This window comes from Papio anubis, chromosome 17, assembly GCF_008728515.1.
Source record: "Papio anubis isolate 15944 chromosome 17, Panubis1.0, whole genome shotgun sequence".
Taxonomy (NCBI): domain Eukaryota; kingdom Metazoa; phylum Chordata; class Mammalia; order Primates; family Cercopithecidae; genus Papio; species Papio anubis.
This window is the reverse complement of record NC_044992.1, coordinates 1079207-1104427: the sequence shown is the minus strand read 5'-3', so window position 1 is coordinate 1104427 and position 25221 is coordinate 1079207. Positions and strand designations below refer to the sequence as shown.

Sequence of the window (25221 nt, the reverse complement as noted above, 5' to 3'; positions counted from 1 at the left end):
TTAGTAGAGATAGGGTTTCGCCATGTTGGCCAGGCTGGTCTGGAACTCCTGAACTCTGATGATCCACCCGCCTCAGCCTCCCAAAGTGCTGGGCCTGAGCCACCGCACCCGGCCTGTCTGTATAACCTCAGAATTACTTTGTACCTCAAAAATTTCAAGTGCTAAGTACTGAATCTTTGTTCTCCCCCTCACCAAGTCCTTTTGAAGTCACACAGAGAAATTTCTTGAATTTTATAGAGGCATATACAATATTAATAACTAATGTTTATTGACTGGTTATTCTGTGCCAGGTACTTTGCTTGAGTACTTTATGTGCCTTATTTCACCTGCTGTCTAGGACAGTCTGGTGAGATAAGTAATATGGTCTCCATTTATTAAAATATTCCCATTTTATACAGGAGGAAACACTCAGATTCAGTAACTTGCTTAAGGTCACACAGCTAATAAATGACTTTCCAAAGTTGAACCTAGGCATTCTGACCTGAGAACTGACCCTTTTATGCTACACTGTCAGAACCAGCGTCCTTTTGGGATCCTTTTTTTTTTTTTTTTTTGAGGCGGAGTCTCGCTCTGTCGCCCAGGCTGGAGTGCAGTGGCCAGATCTCAGCTCACTGCAAGCTCCGCCTCCCAGGTTCACGCCATTCTCTTGCCTCAACCTCCTGAGTAGCTGGGACTACAGACGCCCGCCACCTTGTCCGGCTAGTTTTTTGTGTTTTTTAGTAGAGACAGGGTTTCACCGTGTTAGCCAAGATGATCTCGATCTCCTGACCTTGTGATCCACCCGTCTCGGCCTCCCAAAGTGCTGGGATTACAGGTTTGAGCCATCGTGCCCGGCCCTTTTTTTTTTTCTTTTTTTAAAGAGGAAGTTTCGCCCTTGTTGCCCAGACTGGAGTGCAGTGGTGTGATCTCAGCTCATTGTAACGTCTGCCTCCCGTGTTCAAGTGATTCTCCTGCCTCAGCCTCCTAAGTAGCTGGGATTACCGGTGCCTGCCACCACAACTGGTAAATTTTTGTATTTTTAGTAGAGATGGGGTTTCACCATGTTCGCCAGGCTGGTCTGGAACTTCTGACCTCAGGTGATCTGCCAGTCTAGGCCTCCCAAAGTGCTGGGATTAGAGGTGTGAGGCACCACACCTGGCCTAGTTTTTTCAACAGAATAGAACATATCAGAGTGGGACACTGTAAGCATAAGGATTATTTAATGAAGTTTTTTTACATACTGTGTGTGTAGATGCATATATAAAATGTTTCTTATTGTAGGTCTTGTTAAAAAAGTTGTATAGCCATCACTCTAATGCAGCAGTTTTCAATTAGAGGTGCTTTTGTCCTTCAGAGGACATTTGACAATGTCTAGAGATACTTTTGTCACTTAGAGGGTGCTGCTAGCATCTAGTGGGGTGGAGACGGGATGCTGCTAACCATTCTACTGTGCGCAGCATGGCCCCACAGCAAACTCCAATAGTGCTGCTGGTGAGAAACTGATTTAGTGGAAGAGACAGGCACGTAACGCATGAAAGAGAACAAGGAAGAGAATTACAGGGCAGGTGGAAAGTGAGCTTGGTTGGGAGAGGGAAAGGTGGGGGAACCACAGTTACTGACTCGCCAGCTGTACTGGGCACTGTCCTGAGTAGAGAAATATTTTTCTTATATGTATTTGTGCAAGGTAGTACATGAAATCTTTAAAATAGCACTGGAAGGGGGAGGTATTATCCCAACCTATGAATGCACAAGCCAGGATTTTGAGTGTTTAACATACCTGAGGTCACTTAGAAAGTTGTGAACTGGGGCCGGGGGTGGTGTCTCGTGGCTGTAACCCCAGCACTTGGGGAAGACAGAGGCAGGAGGATCGCTTAAGCCCAGTAGTGGGCAAAAAAGTGAGACCCTGTCTCTAAAAATAAAGTTGTAAGCTGGGGTTGATGTGTTAACCATTACCCTGAAATATGTTGGGTCAAAGAATTTGGTTGGTCAATAGACAAGCTGAGTGTCCCAGTGGAAGGAGGAGGTGAGGAAGTTGAAAGTGCTAAAGAAAGAAGCCCAGGAGCTCCACTGTGGGATTTTGGCTGCCTGGGAAAGGGTAGTGGGAATCAAAGAGAGCAACTGATAAAGTGGGAGAAGATGTAAAAAGCCCAAGAGTCTGATGTCTTAGATGAGATACATGCATTAAAAAAGAAAAAGTGGCGAGGCGTGGTGGCTCATGCCTGTAACCCCAGCACTTTGGGAGGCCGAGGTGGGTGGGTCACACCTGAGGTCAGGAGTTCGAGACCAGCCTGACCAACATGGTGAAACCCCGTCTCTACTAAAAACACAAAAATTAGCCAGGCATGGTGGCACGTGCCTGTAATCCCAGCTATTCAGGAGGCTGAGACAGGAGAATCGCTTGAACCCAGGAGGCGGAGGTTGCAGTGAGCCAAGATCAAGCCACTGCACCCCATCCAGCCTTGACAACGAGAGCGAAACTCTGAATCAAAGAAGGAAAAACTAAAAGAGTCCAGGTGTCTTGATGAGTCCATAAATAGAAATTACAAGAGAAGAGGAACTGAAAAAGGAAGCCATGGGCCCAGAGTGGAGTGTTACAATTCAGACTGCTAGTATAGGGCAGCGCGGTCATGGGTGTGGACAAGTGGAAGTCTTGGAGTAGAGAGCCAAGAACTTGTCGAATGGAACATGGCCACACCATACCTTGGTGTGATCTCAGGTATCGGATGGGTTTGCTGTAGACATTCAGTGAATCTGGGAGAAGGGTGTAGAGATCTACTGAAGACAGAAGCTGAGAAATAGAATGTAGAATATCAGCTTGTGAGGAGGAAGGATTTGGAGTAATAGGAGAGCAGTCATTGACTGTGCAAGGAGCTAGGAGAACTTAGAAATCTTCCTTCTCCTAGACCAGTCTCTGTTGGAAAAGCCGTCAGGGCGGTGGTTTATTCAGAAAATGATTTTGCTTGGGATAAGGATGTGATTATAGAAGAAAAAGTGAGAGAATGTTTTACAGTGAAACGGAGGTTCCAGGGGAATGGAGAGGAACGAAAGGTTCAGCAATAGTGCATGAGTTAATAGCAAATAGGAAGCAAGCTGGGGATGTGCGTCCAGAGGTAGTGTACGCGTTCAGCATTATCAGTGGATAGAGATGGTGGCAGTAGCTACTTTGGTAGATAGGTTTTTGGTGTCTTTTTTTTTTTTTTTTTTTTTTTGAGACGGAGTCTCGCTCTGTCGCCCAGGCTGGAGTGCAGTGGCGCGATCTCGGCTCACTGCAAGCTCCATCTCCCGGGTTCACGCCATTCTCCCGCCTCAGCCTCCGAGTAGCTGGGACTACAGGCGCCCGCCACCACACCCGGCTAGTTTTTTGTATTTTTAGTAGAGACGGGGTTTCACCATGTTAGCCAGGATGGTCTCGATCTCCTGACCTCGTGATCCACCCGCCTCGGCCTCCCAAAGTGCTGGGATTACAGGCTTGAGCCACCGCGCCCGGCCTTGGTGTCTTAACTAGTTACAGATCTCTGCCATTTAACGAATTGCCTGGTGACTGTTAGGAATGTGAGTGCTGAAGGCAAACTGCCTGGGTTTAAATTTTGATTTTGTCCCTTGCAACTGGCCTGAGTTCAAATCCTAGCTCTGCTTATTAAATTCTTTTAAGTTGATCTTAGAACAATGTGTTTACATTGCTACCTCGTGGAAGAAGTTAATTCATGTAATTGACCAGCATTTATCAAGAAGCATCAGTGTTTTAGTCATTGGTAATTCTGTAACTGGACTGCGAAGGGAGTGTGGGGGCTGGCGTGTGTGCGCCTGCATGTGTGTATGTAGCAATAGCATGCAGAAAGGAAAAGATGCTTTTTATAACCTAGAGGCAGCTTTTCTCTGCTTTTGTGTCAAGAAGGAAGAAGGGAGTTGGGAGAAGGTTATTCTTTTTAATACTAAGCTCTCCTCCTCAAAACCAGAGATAGATAGAATGTGTAATATTTGTAGAATTTCTAGACTTAATCAGATTTTTTAAAAAAATTTATTTTTATTTTTTCAGGTTGAGACTGAGCTAAAGTTAATCTGTTGTGACATTCTGGATGTACTGGACAAACACCTCATTCCAGCAGCTAACACTGGCGAGTCCAAGGTTTTCTATTATAAAATGTAGGTTCTATACTAGAAGGGAAAATGTAAGATTGAAAGTTGGTCCTTTTAGAATTACAACTTTTTTCTGTGTGGGTTTTCAACTTTTATTTAAGAATAATTGTTCAATGTTAGAAGGATAGTTAATATTGGAATAAAAAGATGGACTATTATGAAAATGTAAAATTTTTAATAGTTACTCGTAGAAAACATAATTTTATATTTTCTGTTTTAGCATAAACAAGTTTCAGTCTTACTAATGTGTGTTAAACTGTCCTCCCATTTATACTTCAGATTGTTCCCAGCTTTTGCTTATTTTATATTCTTTGTTTTTGTGAGACCTATCCCATTCCCTTCCCCCAAGCGGCATACATTTCACAGTGCTTAGTGTTTTATATAGAAATTTTATTTTATTTTTAATAAACAGTCATGCCATTCCTTGGAACCACTTGCTTAATTCTGGTTTATTAGGTGATAATTTTGTTAATTTTTAGAGGCTCCTCAGTTAATTTCCTTGGGATTTTTGCTTATATTTAGTAATATGAAATGTCTAAGGAAAAACACAAAAGGAAGCCAATTATTCCTGAGGGTATTTAAAATTATTGAAGTATACCTGCTAATTGTTACATATATTTTTGTCGCATATTTTATATAATATAGAACAATTTTAGCTTATTTTCCTTTAAAAATCGTCATTCCTGGTTTAAAATTTTTTTTAATTTTGGTTTTGTTTTAGGAAAGGGGACTACCACAGGTATCTGGCAGAATTTGCCACAGGAAATGACAGGAAGGAGGCTGCGGAGAACAGCCTAGTGGCTTATAAAGCTGCTAGTGATATTGCAATGACAGAACTTCCACCAACGCATCCTATTCGCTTAGGTCTTGCTCTCAATTTTTCCGTATTCTACTACGAAATTCTTAATTCCCCTGACCGTGCCTGCAGGTAAGTTGTGGGGAAGAAAAAAGCTCTCAGCTTGAAAGTTAAGGGGTAGCTATTTGGATTTTCCGTATTGTTTCTTGGGCCTGCCTTTGTAGACTTGGCTGCGTATTAATTCTTTTGACTCTTACTGAAACTACTTTGGATAGTATTAAAACAGACCTATCTCAACCCACTAGCGTAGCAGTCAGGGTAAGTATTTTTATGTGGGATATTTTGGTAGATTGAAATCTAACGTGTTAAAATGAGTAGAGGAAGGGCCGGGCGCTGTGGCTCAAGCCTGTAATCCCAGCACTTTGGGAGGCCGAGACGGGTGGATCACGAGGTCAGGAGATCGAGACCATCCTGGCTAACACAGTGAAACCCTGTCTCTACTAAAAATACAAAAACTTAGCCGGGCGAGGTGGCAGGCGCCTGTAGTCCCAGCTACTGGGGAGGCTGAGGCAGGAGAATGGCGTAAACCCAGGAGGTGGAGCTTGCAGTGAGCTGAGATCCGGCCACTGCACTCCAGCCTGGGTGACAGAGCGAGACTCTGTCTCCAAAAAAAAAAAAAAAATGAGTAGAGGAAGGAAATGAGAGGAATTATAAGATAGAATTATTTTAATTTTATATATTAGTTTTCAGTCTTTTTTTAAAATTTGAGACCATGTCTCACTTTGTCTTCCAGGCTAGAGTGTAGTGACGCCACCTCAGATCACTGCAACCTCCACCTCCTGGGTTCAAGTGATTCTCCTGCCTCAGCCTCCTGAGTTACTGGAGTTACAGGGGCCTGCCAACATGCCCAACTAACTTTTTTTGTGTTTTTAGTAGAGACAGGGTTTCACCGTGTTGGCTAGGCTGGTCTGGAACTCGCCTCAAGTGATCCGCCTGCCTTGGCCTCCCAAAGTGTTGAAAGTACAAGCATGAGCCACCACACCCAGCCAGTTTTCTGTCTTTATGGGCATGTTTTTAATAGTTACTCTCGTAGAAAACATAATTTTATGTTTTCTGTTTTAGCATAAACAAGTTTCAGTCTTACTAATGTGTGTTAAACTGTTACCCAGTTTATACTTCAGCTTGTTCCCAGGTTTTGATAATGTAGATACAAATGTAAGGAATATTTCTATGTACATAGCTTTTTACTTTTAAAAAGTTGTGATAGCCTCGGCGTGGTGGCTCACACCTGTAATCCCAGCACTTTGGGAGGCTGAGGCGGGTGGATCACCTGAGATCAGGAGTTCGAAACCAACCTGACCAATATGGCAAAACTCTGTCTCTACTAAAAATACAAAATTAGCCGGGTATGGTGGTGCATGCCTGTAATCCCAGCTACTCGGGAGGCTGAGACAGGAGAATCATTTGAACCCAGGAGGCAGAGGTTGCAGTGAGCCTTGATTACACCAGTACACTCTAGCCTGGGCGACAAAGCGAGACTTTGTTTCAAAAAATACACACACGCGCGCACACACACAATTTAGTGGCACCAAATACCTTGACAGTGTTGTGTAATCACCACTATTTATTTGAAAACTTTCTCTTCACCCCACACAAAGCAAATTACAGCCATTAAACAATTTTACTTTGTCATTATGAATTTTGCGCCCATTCTAGATACCTCATGTAAGTGGGATTATATAATATTTGTCCTTTTGTGGCTGTCTTTATTTCATCTAGCATCATGTTTTTATCCATGTAAAAGCATCAATCAGAGCTTCAGTCCTTTCCGTGACTGAATTCACACAATTCATTTTACGTGTTTTGACACATTGTTTTTTTTTTTGTTTTTTTTTTTTTTTTTTTTTGAGACAGAGTCTCGCTCTGTCGCCCAGGCTGGAGTGCAGTGGCGCGATCTCGGCTCACTGCAAGCTCCGCCTCCCGGGTTCACGCCATTCTCCTGCCTCAGCCTCCCGAGTAGCTGGGACTACAGGCGCCCACAACCGCGCCCGGCTAATTTTTTGTATTTTTTAGTAGAGACGGGGTTTCACCGTGGTCTCGATCTCCTGACCTTGCGATCCGCCCGCCTCGGCCTCCCAAGGTGCTGGGATTACAGGTGTGAGCCACCGCGCCCGGCCGACACATTGTTTATTCATTAAACTTTGAGTGGTCGGTGGGTATCTTTCCACCCTTTTTCTGTGGTGAGTACAGTGCTGCTGTGAACATGGATGCATTAAGTATTTGCTTCAGTCCTTGTATTTAACTTCACCTTGAGGTGGAATTGGGACTGAAAATTCTGTGTGTACCTTTTTATTTTTTCCCAGACAGAATCTTGTTCCGTCTCTGCAGTTGTGCACTCATAGCTCACTGCAGCCGTGGCTTCCTGAGCTCAGCTGATCTGCGTACCTGAGCCTCCCAAGTAGCTGTCACTAGAGGAGGATGCCACCATACCTGGCTTTTTCTTTTCTTTTCCTTTGTTTTTTGTTTGTTTTGTTGGTTTTTTTTTTTTTTTTTTTTTTTTAAGCAGAGCCTGGCACTGTTGCCCAGGCTGGAGTGCAGTGGCACAATCTTGGCTCACTGCAATCTCTGCCTCCCGGTTTCAAGCGATTCTCCTGCCTCAGCCTCCCAAGTATCTGGGATTATAGATGCCCACCACCATACCCGGCTAATTTTTGTATTTTTATGTAGAGACGGGGTTTCACCATGTTGGCCAGGCTAGTCTTGACCTCACCTTAAGTGATCCGGTCACCTCAGCCTCCCCAAGTACTGAGATTACAGGCGTGAGCCACTGCACCCGGCCTATTTTAAATTTTTACAGTAAATATTGCAGTAGCAAAATGGTTGTTTTTTGCTTTTTTTTTTTTCGATGAAGTCTTGCTCTGTTGCCCAGGCTGGAGTGCAGTGGCGCGATCTCGGCTCACTGCAAGCTCCGCCTCCTGAGTTCACGCCATTCTCCTGCCTCAGCCTCCCGAGTGGCTGGAACTACAGGCACCTGCCACCAAGCCTGGCTAATTTTTTTATATTTTCAGTAGAGACGGGGTTTCACCGTGTTAGCCTGGATGGTTTTGATCTCCTGATCTTGTGATCTGCCTGCCTTGACCTCCCAAAGTGCTGGGATTATAGACGTGAGCCACCACACCCGGCTTCTTTTGCTTTTTGTATGTTTTTTTTTGGTTTGTCGAGGACCACTGCTTAAGCCAAGTAGGTTTTTTAAGTGAAAGCCTTTCAGAGATTGAGGAAAGTAGATTAACTGATGCATTAGAACTTTAACGTTGACTATTATAGGCATGCTTCACTGTGCTCGACTGATTTTTTTTTTTGCATTTTTAGTAGAGACGGGATTTTACCATATTGGTCAAGCTGGTCCCGAACTCCTGACCTCAAGTGATCCACCCACCTCAGCCTCCCAGAGTGCTGGGATTACAGGCGTGAGCCACTGCACTCAGCCAATCTAAAATATTCTAAATGGCTAGTTGAGTTTGTCCAGGATAGGGGTCGTAACTGAAGAAGCTTTGGCTGTTTAACTGATACTGGTGGTTGCACCTTTCCTTGTCAGACTCCAGTCTAGCTGTCCCACGTGTAGCTCCAGTTTTAAGTCACTTCCATGCCTTTGCTCATGCTTTTGCTTAAACCTGAAGTGTGTTCTTTTTGCTTTCTCCTGATCCATTAAGGTTAGCTCAAATTTGACCTTCCCATTAATTGCTCCTCCTGGGTCCCTGAGATACTTTATTTAGAGTAGCACTTCATTTGTCTTCTTTTTTTTGTTGTTGTTGTTGTTTTTTGTCCAGGCTGGAGTGCAGTGGCACAATTTCAGCTCACTGCAACCTCCGCCTCCCGGGTTCAAGCAATTCTCCTGCCTCAGCCTCCTGAGTAGCTGGGACTGTAGACATACACCACCATACTTGGCTAATTTTTTGTGTTTTTAATAGGTTTTGCCATGGTGGCCCGGCTGGTCTTGAACTCCTGGCCTCAAGTGATCTGCCCGCGCGCACTGGCCACCCAAAGTGTGCTGATTACAGGCGTGAGCCACCACACCCAGCCTCCTCCTTCTTTTAAAATAGTTACATATTTGTCCATCCTCCATTTCTTTTTTTTTTTTTTTTTTTTTTTTGAGGCCGAGTCTCGCTCTGTCACCCAGGCTGGAGTGCAGTGGCCGGATTTCAGCTCACTGCAAGCTCCGCCTCCCGGGTTGCCGCCATTCTCCTGCCTCAGCCTCCCGAGTAGCTGGGACTACAGGCGCCCGCCACCTCGCCCGGCTAGTTTTTTGTATTTTTTTAGTAGAGACGGGGTTTCATTGTGTTAGCCAGGATGGTCTCGATCTCCTGACCTCGTGATCCGCCCGTCTCGGCCTCCCAAAGTGCTGGGATTACAGGCTTGAGCCACCGCGCCCGGCCTGTCCATCCTCCATTTCTAAAGTTTTAAGGTGATTGTGGACTTAGATTATGTCTCTCTTTTTTTTTTCTATTGGTATCTGGTATCATTTCTTGGGCATAGTACACAGTATTCAGTAGGTGTGGATTTTCTTTTAAAACTGTAAAAGGCTTACATGACCACATTTCCGTGGCTTCTGTGTTGCCTTTTATTTTCTTTGCTTCCCTACCTCCATTAATGTGAAATTAAATTTTGTTAAACTTTGAGGTATTGTCCAAGATTTTCTTTTTGCATTAATACTTTGTTAAATATCTGGGGGTGGTGGTTTGTACCATTGGTCCCAGCCACTCAAGAGGCTAAAGTGGGAAGATTGCTTGAACGCAGGAGTTCAGGTCCAGCCTGGGCAACATAACGAATCTCTTAAAAAAAAAAGCTTGGCCGGGCATGGCGGCTCACTCCTGTAATCCCAGCACTTTGGGAGGCCGCGCCTCTGCAGATCGCGCCACTGCACTCCAGCCTGGGCGACAGAGCAAGACTCCATGTCAAAAAAAGAAAAAATAGTAGTGCTCCACATACCTTTAAGTTAATTTTTATTGTATTTGCTTTTTCTTTGTATCATTGTCACTATTACACACTGGAATAACTGAAGAAAAGATTGATGTCTAACATGTCTTTTCTGATTTTGGATTTATTTTTTATAATACATTTATTTAAATACCTTTAGGTTGGCAAAAGCAGCTTTCGATGATGCAATTGCAGAACTGGATACGCTGAGTGAAGAAAGCTATAAGGACTCTACACTTATCATGCAGTTGTTACGTGATAATCTGACACTATGGACTTCAGACATGCAGGGTGACGGTAAGCAAACACTAGAGTAAAAGAGGCACCTCTTTCAGTTGCAGGATTTGTTTTTACACTCTGTAGACATTCCTTGGCATATCTTTACATCAAGCTACAATTTAGACTCACTGCCTGCTCTCTATGAAATTTTAATTATTGCCTTTATAGGAAATGGTGCTAAAGTACCGAGTTCCATTTTGGGGAACTTAGTTTAACTCTTCCTTTACACTGTTTCAAAGGTTGAGGAGAGGAAAAGTGGAGAGCAAGTAGTTTATTTTATCCTCGTCCAGATTCAATTTTAGGGGGCTGAAGTTAACTGTATTTAAATTCAGATGGTATCAATAGGTATTTATGAAGTTTTTCTCTTTGTTGAAATCTTTTATCTAAAAGGGAACTAATTTCCCATTTACCTCTGGGGTTCAGCAGAGAAATTGTATGTTGGCCCTTGGGTCTTTTTTTTTTTTTTTTTTGAGATGGAGTCTCGCTGCAACACCCCAGCTGGAGTGCAGTAGCATAGTCTCGGCTCACTGCAAGCTCTGCCTCCCAGGTTCAAGCGATTCTCCTGCCTCAGCCTTCCGGAGTAACTGGGATTACAGGCACCCGCTATCATGTCCACCTAATTTTTGTATTTTTAGTAGAGATGGGATTTCATCATGTTGGTCAGGCTGGTCTTGAACTCCTGACCACAGGTGTTCCGCCCGCTTCAGCCTCTCAAAGTGCTGGGATTACAGGCGTGAGCCACTGTGCCCGGCTGTTGTTACTTTTAAGAGGTTTTCATTGCAAACAATTTAGCTAGAGTATTTTACTAAACTTAATTGTGATGCTGAGTGTGTGTTAATGTTTAAATACAGAAGCCCAAATTTGTTACGTTTGTTGATTTTAAAGGAAATTTAATTCTCTCTCTCTAGAGAATCATTTTTATCCATGGTAGATTGTTGAACAGGGGTGGAGAAGAAGACAAATTAGTGTGATATGAGCATTACATTACAAGATAGTTTTACATTTGGTGGTGCTGGTGCTGGTAGGAGGTTGGAAACAAAGTCTGTTGTCAGTTTTAGCTGCAATTCCTTTAAGCATGTTTCTTAAGCTGGGCTGGGCGCGGAGGCTCAGGCCTGGAATCCCAGCACTTTGGGAGGCCGAGACCGGCGGATCACGAGGTCAGGAGATCGAGACCATCCTGGCCAACACAGTGAAACTCCTGTCTCTACTAAAAATAGAACAGGTGTGTTGGCGGGCACCTGTAGTCCCAGCTACTCAGGAGGCTGAGGCTGGAGAATTGCTTAAACCCAGGAGGCGGAGGTTGCAATTAACTGAGATCGTGCCATTGCGCTCCAGCCTGGGCGACAGAGGGGAGACTCCATCTCAAGAAAAAAAAAAGAAAAAAAAAATGTTTCTTAGACTGAAACCTATGTCGCGTTGCTTGAGGCTATCTGTAGTGTATGTTGGGGAAATCGACCTGCTGTATTGTCTTTGGAAGTGTTACACTTTTTGAAAACGCTTCTGAAAGTGGGCACGTATGTGTCTTTTCTCTGAAAGGATCAAATCAGATTTGTGACTTTTGGGTTATGGTACTAAAGTGAGACTCAGCTTTTAATGCTTGCTAGCTCTAAGAAATGTTTAGGATTTGACTAGATCGGGATTGGCATGAGATACTCATATACATAGGACTTACTTACACACTTGCAATAGTGCCAGATGGAGCCACGGACCACTTCCCAGCGCAGCATTTCAGGCAGCTACTCCCAGTCCTTGGAACTCAAACAATTTACCAACTCTGAACAAGTGGCTTCCAGCTTGAAAATCTATCCCACTCTGGTTGTGGTGGCTCATGTCTGTAATCCCAGGACTTGGGAGGCCAAGGTGGGATGATGCCTGAGCCTAGGAGTTGAAGACCAGCCTGGGCAACATAGTAAGACCCTGTCTTTAAAAAAAAGAAAAAAAAAAAAAGGCCGGGCACAGTGCTGTGTGCCTGTAACCCCAGCTACTTGGAAGGCTGAGGCAGGAGCATTGCTTGAACACAGGAGGTGGAGGTTGCGGTGAGCTGAGATCACGCCACTGCACTTTGGCCTGGGAGACAGAGCGAGGCTTCATAGAGCAAGACTTTATCTCAAAAAAAAAAAAAAAAAAAAAACTCCAGTGAGGTTGGGGGATCTTGAGGCTGCAGTGAGCCTTGATTGCGCCACTGCATTCTAACTTAGATGACTGAACGAGGTGCCATCTCTTAAGGGAAAAAAATTGTTTTAACAACTATGAAGAAGAATGGCCAAACAGCTGTGGACTCCTAACAGTCATCCCCAGCTCAGATACTAGCATCTCTCTGCCTGTTGATGGAGGGAAAGCACGTGGAGAGTTTTGGAAGCGGGATTGACTTGAGGAAATGATACCCTCTCCCCCCTGGGGATGTGTGTTTGAGAGTAAAAGTAATAAGTAATAAAGGTGACTTGACTTGAATGTGTGTGTGTGTGTGTGTGTGTATTTTATTTTTTATTTATTTTTAAATTTTTGTTTATTTATTTATTTTGAGACGGAATTTTGCTTTTGTTGCCTAGGCCAGAGTGCAATGGTGCTGTCTCAGCTCACTGCATCCTCTGCCTCCCAGGTTCAAGTGATTCTTCTGCCTCATCCTCCCTAGTAGCTGGGACTGCAGGTGTCCGCCACCACGCTTAGCTAATTTTTTGTATTTTTAATAGAGACAGCGTTTTACTATGTTATGTTGGCCAGGCTGGTCTCAAACTCCTGACCTCGTGATCTACCCATCTCGGCCTCCCAAAGCGCTGGGATTACAGGTGTGAGCCAGCGCGCCTGGCTCATTTTTTGGTTTTTTTTTTTTGGTTTGTTTTGTGATGCGGAGTCTCCCTGTGAGCCACCGTGCCTGGCCATTTTCATTATTATTATTATTTTTTTTAATAAAAACATTGCCAGGCACAGTAGCTCATGCCTGTAATCCCAGCACTTTGGGAGGCCGAAGTGGACGGATCACCTGAAGTCAGGAGTTCGAGATCAGCCTGACCAACATGGAGAAACCCCGTCTCTACTAAAAATACAAAAATTAGCCAGGCGTGGTGGTGGGCACCTGTAATCCCAGCTACTCAGGAGGCTGAGGCAGGAGAATCACTTGAACCCGGGAGGCAGAGGTTGCAGTGAGCCAAGATCGCTCCATTGCACTCCAGCCTGGGCAACAAGAGCAAAACTCCCATCTCAAAACAACACATTTGATGCCAGCTCATGACCAGGTCCTGCATTACAAAATTAAATGGTTTATAGTTAGTAGTGGTTCTGTAGCTCATTATCACTGATAACCAAGAGTTGATTAATGAAAGTAGACTACCTGTCAGTCTACATACAGAACTAACGATATCCCTTATTCTTGGTTGTCAAGTACAGTTTTAGGAAATGGGTCATCTTAAAATAGGGTAATACATTCAGGCGCGGTGGCTCACGCCTATAATCCCAGCACTTTGGGAGGCCAAGGCAGGCGGATCACCTGAGGTCGGGAGTTCGAGATCTGCCTGACCAACATAGAGAAACCCCATCTCTACTAAAAATACAAAATGAGCTAGGCATGGTGTCGCATGTCTGTAATCCTAGCTACTGGGGAGGCTGAGGCAGGAGAATCGATTGAGCCTGGGAGTTGGAGGTTGCGATGAGCTGAGATCACACCATTGCACTCCAGCCTGGGCAACAAGAGAGAAACTTCGTCCAAAAAAGGGTAATAACTTCGCAGTTTTTAAAAATCTAGTGAAATTCGGCTGGGCCTGATGGCTCACGCCTGTAATCCCAGCACTTTGGGAGGCCGAGGTGGGCAGATCAGGAGGTCAGGAGATTGAGACCATCCTGGCTAACACGGTGAAACCCTGTCTCTACTAAAAATACAAAAAAATTAGCCGGGCGCGGTGGTGGGCACCTGTAGTCCCAGCTACTCGGGAAGCTGAGGCAGGAGAATGGTGTGAACCCGGGAGGCGGAGCTTGCAATGAGCCGAGATCCTGCACTCCAGCCCTGGCAACAGAACAAGACTCTGTCTCAAAAAAAAAAAATCTAGTGAAATTAATTTGCGTTCAGTTCCTTATTGGGTCTGTAAATCAGTTGATTAAATTTGGTTAAGCAGACTAATTTTCACAATTAGTTTTTATTAAATGAAATATTTTTATTTATATAATGTTTCCAGTCATGAAATGGTTCAACAGTGAAAAATTCAGGTTGTCTGCTGACGTTCTGGTACAACTAACAAACTGAATACACAAATATTTGTCTGTACAGAGAAATTTTTCATCAGTTTGAGAAGTTGAATTTGTCAAAAAATAGAGTATTTACTTTTTTCTTTTTTTTGAGACGGAGTGTCACTCTGTCGCCCAGGGTGGAGTGCAGTGGCGTGATTTCTGCTCACTGCAACCCCCACCTCCCGGGTTCACACGATTCTCCTGCCTCAGCCTCCCTGAGTTGCTGGGACTACAGGTACCCGCCACCACGCCTAATTTTTTTTGTATTTTTAGTAGAGACAGGGTTTCACCTTGTTACCCAGGATGGTCTCAATCTCCTAACCTCGTGATCCACCTGCCTCGGCTTCCCAAAGTCCTGGGATTATAGGCCTGAGCCACTGCACCTGGCGTAGTATTGCATTTTTTAATAAATTGGTTTTGAACTAGCCGGGCGAGATGGCGGGCGTCTGTAGTCCCAGTTACTCGGGAGGCTGAGGCAGGAGAATGGCATGAACCCGGGAGGCAGAGCTTGCAGTGAGCTGAGATCCGGCCACTGCACTCCAGCCTGGGCGACAGAGGAGACTCTGTCTCAAAAATAAATAAATAAATAAATAAATAAATAAATAAATAAATAAATAAACAAATAGGTTTTGAAACTGCAATGGTGCCTGCCTGTAATTTCAGCTGTTTGGCACTGTGAGGCAGAAGGATCACTTGAGCCCAGGAGTTGGACACCAGCTTGGGCAACATAAAACTTCATCTCACGAAATAAAATACTACTTCTGTGACTTGGGTTCCATGGTGATTATAGGAGAATCGTCATGAAATTGGCAGTTTACTAGGATGTGACTTTGCATTTAGTTTAAGGATTATTTAGATTTTTTTTTTTTTTTTAAAGAGACAGGGTCTTTATGTCTTTTAACTTTAGAATATATTAATGTCTGTCCCAGCATGTTGGAACATAATCTTTAAAGGGAGGGATCATTGCTTTTTCTCAAGTGATTTTAGTTCCTTTACCCTGTGATAAGAGGACTGTTTAATACACGAATCCATAGATAGGAAATACGTGTTCTCTCTGCCTGTTCCTCTCCCTCCAGAATGTAGATACACTGGGCAAAGAAACATATCCAGGGAATCCTTTCTTCCCTAGTATCTGTATGCCTTTCAAGAGGCTAGTACACCCTTTGCAGAGTACAAGGGAGGAGGAGACAGATTGTTTCTTAGAGTGAAGTTTACACGAAGTAAAAAGACCCAAGTCTGGCTCCTATGTCATTGATGTTTTCCTTTGTCCTGCTCTGTTGGTTTATTTTTCTTGTAATGTTGCTATCATATGATTGTTCTCCCTCCCTTTTTCCTTGCAATATAGATTCCTAAAGGAAAGCCCAACTCTTCCTTTCCTAAAAACTCTACTTTGTAAGTCATGTTCATGGCACAATGAATTCTGCTTTCAGTTTTGGTTCTTCACTAATCATGCCTGTGTATGATCGTCCTGTTGCTTACAGACTCTGCCTGTTCCACTTTCCAGGGCGCTGACCTAAGCCTTTTCTGGCCTGCTCCTCCTGCCTACTGTGGTTGGGTGTGATGTATATGACAGTGACATTTTTACGCCAAAGTTACTTGGAACTTCTGGCACATCTCATGGTTCCTTACGAGCGAGTTGTGTTCTAGTGTTGTGTGTTAACGATATTTTGGCAGTGATTTGCTGTTAACGAGAGTGAATGTTACTGTCATGTTTCCTGCATTTGAATACATTACTGTCCTTTGAAGAACAGTTGGGTATCCATCAGTTCTTTCATCCTTAAGCAATTTTTTTTTGGCCTTTGCATGTTTTTTTTCTGTATTATGAATTAAAGATCTTCATGTATCTTAAGTAGTTTTTTAATTTTTTACACTTTTTTGAGACAGAGTTTCGCTCTTGTTACCCAGGCTGGAGTGCAGGGGCGCGATCTCGGCTCACTGCAACCTCCGCCTCCCGGGTTCAAGCCATTCTCCTGCCTCAGCCTCCCGAGTAGCTGGGATTACAGGCATGCGCCACCATGCCCAGCTAATTTTTTGTATTTTTAGTAAGAGACGGGGTTTCTCCATGTTGGCCAGACTGGTCTCGAACTCCCAACCTCAGGTGATCCACCCGCCTCGGCCTCCAGAAGTGCTGAAATTATAGGCGTGAGCCACCATGCCTGGCCAGTTTTTAAAATTTTTTAAAGACAGGGTCTTGCTTTGTCACCCAGCCTGGAGTGCAGTGACTTGAAAGCTCACTGAAGACTGTAACTGCCCCCACCTCAGCCCCCCAAGTACTGGGACTATAGACATGTGGTCCCATTCCCATTCCCAGCATACATACTACTTTTAGTTTTTTTTTTTTTTTTTTTTCAAGACAGAGTCTCACTCTGTCACCCAGGCTGGAGTGCAGTGGCGTGATCTTGACTCACTGCAACCTCCGCCTCCTGGGTTCGAGCGATTCTCATGCCTCAGCCTTCCAAGTAGCTGGGATTACAGGCATGTGCCACCATGCCTGGCTAATTTTTTGTATTATTTTTTCAGTAGCGATGGGGATTCACCATGTTAGCCAGGATGGTCTTGATCTCCTGACCTGATGATTTGCCCGCCTTGACCTTCCAAAGTGCTGGGATTGCAGATATAAGCCACCACACTCGGCCTTATTTTTATTTTTAGTAGAGACAGGGCTTCACTGTGTTGCTCAGGCTTACGTGTTTTTTTTTTTTTTTTTTTTTTTGAAGTCACACATCAATGTCAAACATTTCCATCACAGAAGAGATTTTAAAACTGTCTTCACTGAAACTTTAATGCTGTGACATTTATCACTTTGAGATCTTTTAGGCTGTTTCAAAGCTGTCCTCAGTGTAAATGCTTCATGTTTGTAGGTAGCTAGTTTGGTGGTGTTTGTCCATCCTATTTAAATAATTTAACAAGCATTATGAATGGATGGTCATCTGAACGTTTATGATTCTTGGGTTGATTTTTCATTTATTTTGATTCAAACTAGTTAAGTATGTAGGAATTGTAAGTGGGTTTTTTAAAGTACAAGTGAATGTAACTTTTACCTGTTATATCATTTTTAAGAGAAAAGCCTGCATGCTTCTTTATTTCGGCTGACTTGTTTAATGCATACTAATAGGTAGACACCCTCCAACCAATAGGCTGGCTTTCTATTGCATGTCATAGTGCAGTTGAAACTCCTTCGGGTAATCACCCTGTTTAAAGGCGAAAGACAAATAGCATGAGTGAAGTGGTCCAAATGCCGTTCTTTAATAACCTCAGTGGTCTGATTTACTTTGAGCATGCTGTGTTTCACTCCGCAGTAAAATCTGATTATAGTTTGGTGTATCTGGCCAAGATACAAAAGGTGAAATACTCACAACAGCAGAACCCCACAATAAAATACTGTAGAACTTCTTGAGAACAGTTTATTGCTCAGTGAACTATTTTGAATCATTTCTGAAAATTAGCTTGTGGGTAAATTAGATTTTGCAAAAAGTTTGCAAAATACTCTTTGATTCTTGAAGAGGTGAGGTTATTGAGAAAGAGTATTTTGACCCAAGATTTATGTGAAAGCTTGAACGTCATTCTAGTAAGATGGTTTCCTTGGCTGTCTACTTTAAGAGCTTGTTTAGCATAAAAGCATTGAGTTGTACTGTGCATCAGTTTTTTCATTCTGTTGACCAATAAATACTTTCAGGACCATAATCCCTTCTTGGCTTAGGCATCTCAGGTGTCAAGAATGATAGAAGTCCTTTGCCTGTGTAATCGTAGCAAATAGAAGGAGTCTTTATGCTTGGAATGACACCTTTGTTTGTGGCTACCATAGCCTAATGTAGTCAGTACGAAATAATTTAACTTTTTTTCTTTTTTTAACAGGTGAAGAGCAGAATAAAGAAGCGCTGCAGGACGTGGAAGACGAAAATCAGTGAGACATAAAAGCCAACAAGAGAAACCATCTCTGACCACCCCCTCCTCCCCATCCCACCCCTTGGAAAGTCCCCATTGTCACTGAGAACCACCAAATCTGACTTTTACATTTGGTCTCAGAATTTAAGTTCCTGCCCTGTTGGGTTTTTTTTTTTTTTTTTTTTTTTTTTTTTTTGGTTTTTTTTTTTTTTTTTTTTTAAACAGTTTTCAAAAGTTCTTAAAGGCAAGAGTGAATTTCTGTGGATTTTACTGGTCCCAGCTTTTAGGTTCTTTAAGACACTAACAGGACTGCATAGAGGCTTTTTCAGCATTACTGTGTTGTCTCCGTGCCAGATGTGGCAAGATCACCATTAGAAATGGAAATTACATTTGAAAGCCATTAGACTTCTAGGTGATGCAAGCATCTAAGAGAGGTTAATCACACTATAGAGGCATAAGTGGTATCAGTTTTCTAATTGTTTAAACTGTATTTTATACCAGTGTTTGAAAGTAATTGGGTGTTAGCTTGAGATGGTTAAAGGTTGTTTGGGGAGGGAGTTTGTTGTAATGGTTTTGCTGTAAAAAAATGTTTCAAACTCTGCTGAAATGTTGCTGAAAAGCATGGTGCTGGTAACAGTTCAACAATCCGTGGCTGCTCATTCTTGCCTACTTTACTCTCCCACTGAAGCAGGTTAGCGTTGAAGGTGGTATGGAAAAGCCTGCATGCCTGTTCAATTCTTTGTTTCTTCTCCTTCCCCCTCCCCCTACCTCCTTCCCCTCACTCCTCCCCTCCTTCGCTCGCTCAACCTCTTTTGTTCAGTATGTGTAACTTGAAGCTAATTTGTACTACTGGATATCTGACTGGAGCCACAGATACAGAATCTGTATTGTTCTTACTGAAACACAGCATGGAATTAACATTAAACTTAAATAAAACAAACCTAAATTAAAAATGCCAAATATCATCGCGCCTCCATCCTTTATACTTCTAAAATAAAATCTCTAGTCCAAGCACACTGACAGTATTATGTTTGCCTGAATGTGAAACATTCCTCCTTTTTTCTTCCATAAATAATTTGTTAGCTTCCCAAAGATGTATATTTTGGAAAAAATTTGCCTGTAGCCTGGTTGTGAAGAACACTGAGTCAGCTGATGGCGTGTCTTGTCCTCCAGACCAGGCAGCAACAGGGTATTTATTTTAATCATTAAAGTACAACATGAGTAGTACAAGGTGTAATTATGGATCATTAAGCGTAGTATTTTGTACAACCAAATAAGGCTGAATGTCTTACAATAATTCTTAGAGGTAAAACTGTGTGCCCTCTTCCTCCAGAGGCCGGTGGCAGTAGTGGAGAACTACTCAATCCTTTGTTAGTAATCCATGCACACGTTGTAGACAGCAGTGTAGCAGTCTCCCTTCCCAGAAACACTCCCTCTAAGAAGCTTCTTTCCATTAACAGTTTATACATCAGTGTGTGTAGATACCTAGTTACTGTAGATCTTTTTATGTTAGGCATTTAGATGTGTCTCATTCTGACTGTAACACTGATGTACACCTGATGTTTGTCAAGATCAGTTTGCTACTTTTGGGCAGGTGCTGCAGTAAATACCCTTGCAACAGTTTCTGCTTAAATATTTGTATATATCTGGAAGGTACATTTCTAGATTCCTTGTGTCAGTAAACACTTTTGATAAATGCTTCCTCTTCACACTAGTCTTCTAAAATTGGATGTTAAGACTGCAAATTTACTCTCAGCTTAAACTCTTAGTAGCAGAGATTTAGGAAATGAACAGATTAGTGATATCCTAGTTGTGTTTAGTGAGTGCTGGCAATGAGAATAAACATGTTTTTGTGAGTTGCTTTTCCGAGAGATAGGGAGACCATTGAATATAATCATATACTGCTATCTGTCTGGAGCAACCTCTAAGAAGCTTTCAAGTTGATTTGCTCTTGCTTCCAGCACACCTGCTACAGGTCAAAATCCAAGGAATTTGTCAAGTCTGTTGGAGAGTAAAGAAGCCACTCGTGAGATGCAGGGATTTGCTGCCACCACACTGAACACTAATGCATGAACGGACTCGCAGAGCTCAGATGAGCACATGTAATGGGGGGTGTTCGTTACGAAAACATGCTTAATGGAGGTGTTTGTTTATCTTGTAACGAGGCAGTACCAAATGTTACAACTGTCCCAAGTTGGTTCACATGATTTTTGCTTTGTGAAAGGGTTTCTTAAGACTTTGAGTCAGCAGTTTCAAGATGCATGAGCATTTTTAAAGGTGTGGCGATTTTTGCAAGGTGAAAAAACAGAACCTACCACTCAGAGAAACTTACAAAGGTAGTTAGGAAAGAGGTGATTGGTACGGGTTTATAAGAAAGATCCTTGTCGGCCGGGCGCCGGTGCCTCACTGCTGTAATCCCAGCACTTTGGGAGGCTGAGGCAAGCGGATCATGAGGTCAAGAGATGGAGACCATCCTGGCCAACGTTGTGAAACCCCGTCTCTACTAAAAATACAAAAATTAGCTGGCGGTGGTGGCACGAGCCTGTACTCCCAGCTACTCGGTAGGCTGAGGTAGGAGACTCGCTTCATTCTGGGAGGCGGAGGTTGCAGTGAGCCAGGATCGCATCACTGCGCTCCAGCCTGGGCGACAGCGAGACTCTGTCAAAAAAAAAAGATCCCTGTCAAAAATTGAAAGGCCGGGTGCGGTGGCTCACCCCTGTAATCCCAGCACTTTGGGAGGCCAAGGCGGGTGAATCACAAGGTCAGCAGTTGGAGACCAGCCTGGCCAACATGGTGAAACCCTGTCTCTACTGAAATACAACAAAATTAGCTGGACGTGGTGGTGCATGCCTGTAATTGCGGCGACTTGGGAGGCTGAGGCGGGAGAATCGCTTGAAAACTGAAGGCGGAGGTTGCAGTGAGCCGAGATCGCGCTTCTGCACTCCAGCCTGGGCAGTAAGAGCAGGACTCCGTCTCAGTAAAGAGAAAAAAAAAAAAAAAAAAAAATTGAAAGGCAGCCAGGGAAACCTGCAGAAGGTGCCATCGCGCTGTGAGGACAGTGTCACTCCCAGTTCCTGTATTTGTGGGCTGGAAAGGGAACTGCCCCAGAAGTTTCTGCTCTTGATTTGAGTCCCTTTGAGGATCAGTTAACTTAAATACAACTTGAACGTAGCTAATTAGTGTTTTGATTACACATCTCAGTACTTTGCCTTGGAAAAGAAAAACCCATAGCTTTCCTACAATGTTAGGAGCGACAGTAAGTGGGTTTGTGTACATGCTCTGTTCCAGGTGGGTGCCCAGAGCAGCACGTCGTCTGCACAGTTACATTTGGGTCCTACAGGAAGATGGGGATGAACGTCCATCACTGAAAGGGGAAACTGATGGAATAGATGGAGACATTTAATTGGCCCCTGTCCCAGACAATGCCTTGAGCCTCATAAATGAAATCTCAAATTAGCTGCTTCCTGATCCTAGGACAATAGAGTGGGCTTGCTGAAAAATCGGGATAAAGGTGTGAACCCTGTTTTCTTTAGAAAATTGTAACAGTAGTTCATGGAAAACTGGTGAAATCCTAGAATGTGTCATTAAAGGAAGCCTTTGTGAGCACCGTGAGAGGAAATGGGAATGCTGCCAGATCCAACCTGGATCAGGAAAACCAAGCGCTGTGTTGTTTTATCCTGTTTCTTTGAGTTCGTAGGATTGTAATTGATACTGTTAATATTTTGCTAACATTGGCCGGGCACGGTGGCTCACGCCTGTAATCCCAGCACTTTGGGAGGCCGAGGTGGGCGGATCACAAGGTCAAGAGATTGAGACGATCCTGGCTAACACAGTGAAACCCCGTCTCTACTAAAAATACAAAAAATTAGCCGGGCGTGGTGTCGGCTGCCCGTAGTCCCAGCTACTGGGGAGGCTGGGGCAGGAGAATGGTGTGAACCTGGGCGGCGGAGCTTGCAGTGAGCCGAGATCGTGCCAGTGCACTCCAGCCTGAGCGGCAGAGCGAGAGACTGTCTCAAAATCAAATAATAATTTTGCTAACACTGAGTATCAGCTTTGCACCAGGCACTGTGCTCATTACTCAGCAATGTCTGGAATCTAGCACGTAAGTGCTCAAGAGTAATCAGGTGAGCTGCTGCCTGCGTTTTTGCAGATGGAAAGCTGAATGGGAAGTACTTAAGGAACTTGCTGACAGCTGCACAGCTGATGATTCAAATACAGAATTCACTTCATCTGTATCACTGAAGAGTCCCATTAGGCCATACTACCTTTGCTCTTCATTAAAACTCTGTTTTCTCGAAATACTATATTCCCCCTTATTAATATATTCTAAAGTGATCATTTAAAGTATTTAAACTTTTTTTGTTGTTGTTTGTTTTTGAGACGGAGTCTTGCTCTGTTGCCCAGGCTGGAGTGCAGTGGTGTGATCTCAGCTCACTGCAAGCTCCGCCTCCCAGGTTCACGCCATTCTCCTGCCTCAGCCTCTGGAGTAGCTGGGACTACAGGCGCCCACCACCACGCCCGGCTAATTTTTTGGTATTTTTTAGTAGAGATGGGGTTTCACCGTGTTAGCCAGGATGGTCTCGATCTCCTGACCTCGTGATCCGCCCGCCTCTGCCTCCCAAAGTGCTGGGATTACAGGTGTGAGCCACCGCACCCGGCCACATTTTCGAGGTCAGTATATGTTTTATAATTAATACGTGTCTTGGAAAAGCTGCAATATGCATATTCACCAGTGTATTAGAATTGAAATATAAATGATACCATTATTTAGAGCTCAGGTGGCTACTGTCCAAAAAGTTTATTTTGTAGGTTAAGGTTTTGGCAATTTTTGTTTTTTAAATTTAGCTTAATTTGGAAATTTTCAAGAAAAAATTTTACAATTGGATCAATACTTCATTCCAATTTAAGATACTTTACCTTGGACAAGTAGAGCCACCGTCCACGTGGAGAACAATGGTTATGAGTTGTCGGGTTGCCTAAGAGCCGTAACAGTTTTCTAGAGAACCAAAGCCTTAATACCTTAAGGTCACATTCATTTGTAGCTGCTTTTGGGGGAGACATTTCCAGTGTGCCTGCCTTCTAGGAAACGTTCTCAGCTCCTGCTTTGGGGCAGAGCCTGGGTCAGCCCTCATAGCACCAGCTCACCGTGCTGGACAGGAGGTAACCGGCCTGCTGTGTATAAGGGGAGACAGAAAGTTATTTTTTTATTTGTATTTGAGACAGGGTCTTGCTCTGTCACCCAGGCTGCAGTGCAGTGGCATGATCACAGCTCAGTGTGACCTCAGCATCCTGGGTTCCAGACATCCTCCTGCTTCAGCCTCCCGAGTTGCTGGCACCACAGGCGTGCCCCACCGCGTTTGGCTAATTTCTGTGTGTTTTGTAAAGACGGGGTTTCACCATGTTCCCTAGGCTGGTCTCAAACTCCTGGGCTTAAGCAATCTGTCCGCCTCAGCCTCCCAACATGCTGGGATTACAGACATGAGCTGCTGCACCTGGCCGGAAAGTTGTTATTTTTTGTAAATCCCTTGCTTTTTGACGCTTGTTTCTCACACAACTGGATTTAAGAATGTCTAAGAGCGTCTAATCACACAACCCGGGCAGCGTCAGTTACGTCCGGGCGTTTTCTTCCCTCATGAGAGCCACCAGCCGCACGTTCCAGTCATGCCGCGACTCTGGGCGTTTGTTGGCGCTCAAGCTTCTGCCCCATGGTGAGTGCTTGTTCCTGGGTCTTCACAAAGATTTTGTCTTTGGCATTTAGACAAATGCCAAAAGGGCGTGGTGGCTCACGCCTGGAATCCCAGCACTTTGGGAGGCCGAGGCAGGAGGATCACGAGGTCAGCAGATTGACACCATCCTGGCTAACAGGTGAAACCCCGTCTCTACTAAAAATACAAAAAATTAGCCGGGCGTGGTGGTGGGCGCCTGTAGTCCCAGCTACTCGGAAGGCTGAGGCAGGAGAATGGCATGAACCTGGGAGGCAGAGGCAGGCAGAGGTTGCAGTGAACCGAGGTTGCGCCACTGCACTCTAGTCTGAGCGACAGAGCAAGTCTCCAAAAAAAAAAAAAAAAAAAAAAAAAAAAAATTTCAGGAACAAACAACCCTAAAGAGGTTTTATCTTGTTTGTCATTAAGGAGATGTAAGCCAAAACAGGAGATAAGATGTCAGTTTCACCTGCTTTAATTGCAGTAATTAGATTTATATTATATCCTGTTATGGTGAGGATGTACAGAAATCTTCTTTTTTTTTTCTTGAGACAGAGTTTTGCTCTTGTTGCCCGGGCTGGAGTGCAGTGGCACAATCTCGGCTTACCGCAAACTCCGCCTCCCAGGCTCAAGCAATTCTCCTGCCTCAGCCATCCGAGTAGCTGGGACTACAGGCACGGTCCACCAAACCTGGCTAATTTTTTGTATTTTTAGTAGAGACGGGGTTTCTCCATGTTGGTCAGGCTGGTCTCGAACTCCCAACCTCAGGTGATCCACCCGCCTCGGCCTCCCAAAGTGCTGGGATTATAGGTGTGAGCCGCCACGCCCAGCTGAGAAATGTTCTTGTATGCTGTTGCTGTATTTTTAAAGTAAACTTTTACTCAAGTGTAACATAAAAACATAAACCATTAAAAATAGCTTAATGCATTTTCACAAAGGGAATGCACCATTTTACCACCGCCCACATCAAGAACTAGAACAGGACCAGCATCCTGTAAGACCCCGTTAAGATCCCCTCTGATCATTGACTCTCTCACCCCCAAAATGGAATCGAGTATCAACTTCGTGGTACTTTCTGAATTTGATATAAATGGAATCATACAGGATTTTCTGGAGTTTTATCTCTCAGCGTGTTGGTTGTATGAATCCATGTCATTGTGATACTTAGCTATGTCGTATTCTGTGGCAATTGTATACCACTGTTCTGTGGATGGATATTGGAGTATTTTCATGTTTTGGATGTTACAAATA

At 43.9% G+C, this 25221-nt stretch overlaps 1 protein-coding gene across 3 annotated transcripts in view; it reads left to right on the top strand.

Moving 5' to 3' along the window:
* Nucleotides 1-19228, top strand: part of YWHAE (tyrosine 3-monooxygenase/tryptophan 5-monooxygenase activation protein epsilon) — a 61679-nt gene extending 42451 nt beyond the window's left edge. Inside the window, exons 3-7 of one of the 3 annotated variants that reach the window (XM_009189299.3) lie at nucleotides 4016-4122; nucleotides 4838-5044; nucleotides 10047-10183; nucleotides 15729-15775; nucleotides 18239-19228. In XM_009189299.3, coding sequence (XP_009187563.1) covers nucleotides 4016-4122; nucleotides 4838-5044; nucleotides 10047-10183; nucleotides 15729-15736 — 459 coding nt within the window. In that variant the 3' untranslated portion in view covers nucleotides 15737-15775; nucleotides 18239-19228. The remainder of the gene's footprint in view (nucleotides 1-4015; nucleotides 4123-4837; nucleotides 5045-10046; nucleotides 10184-15728; nucleotides 15776-18238) is intronic. The other 2 variants (XM_003912049.4, XM_009189300.4) reach the window with 2 other exon arrangements.
* The last annotated feature ends 5993 nt before the right edge of the window (nucleotides 19229-25221 follow it).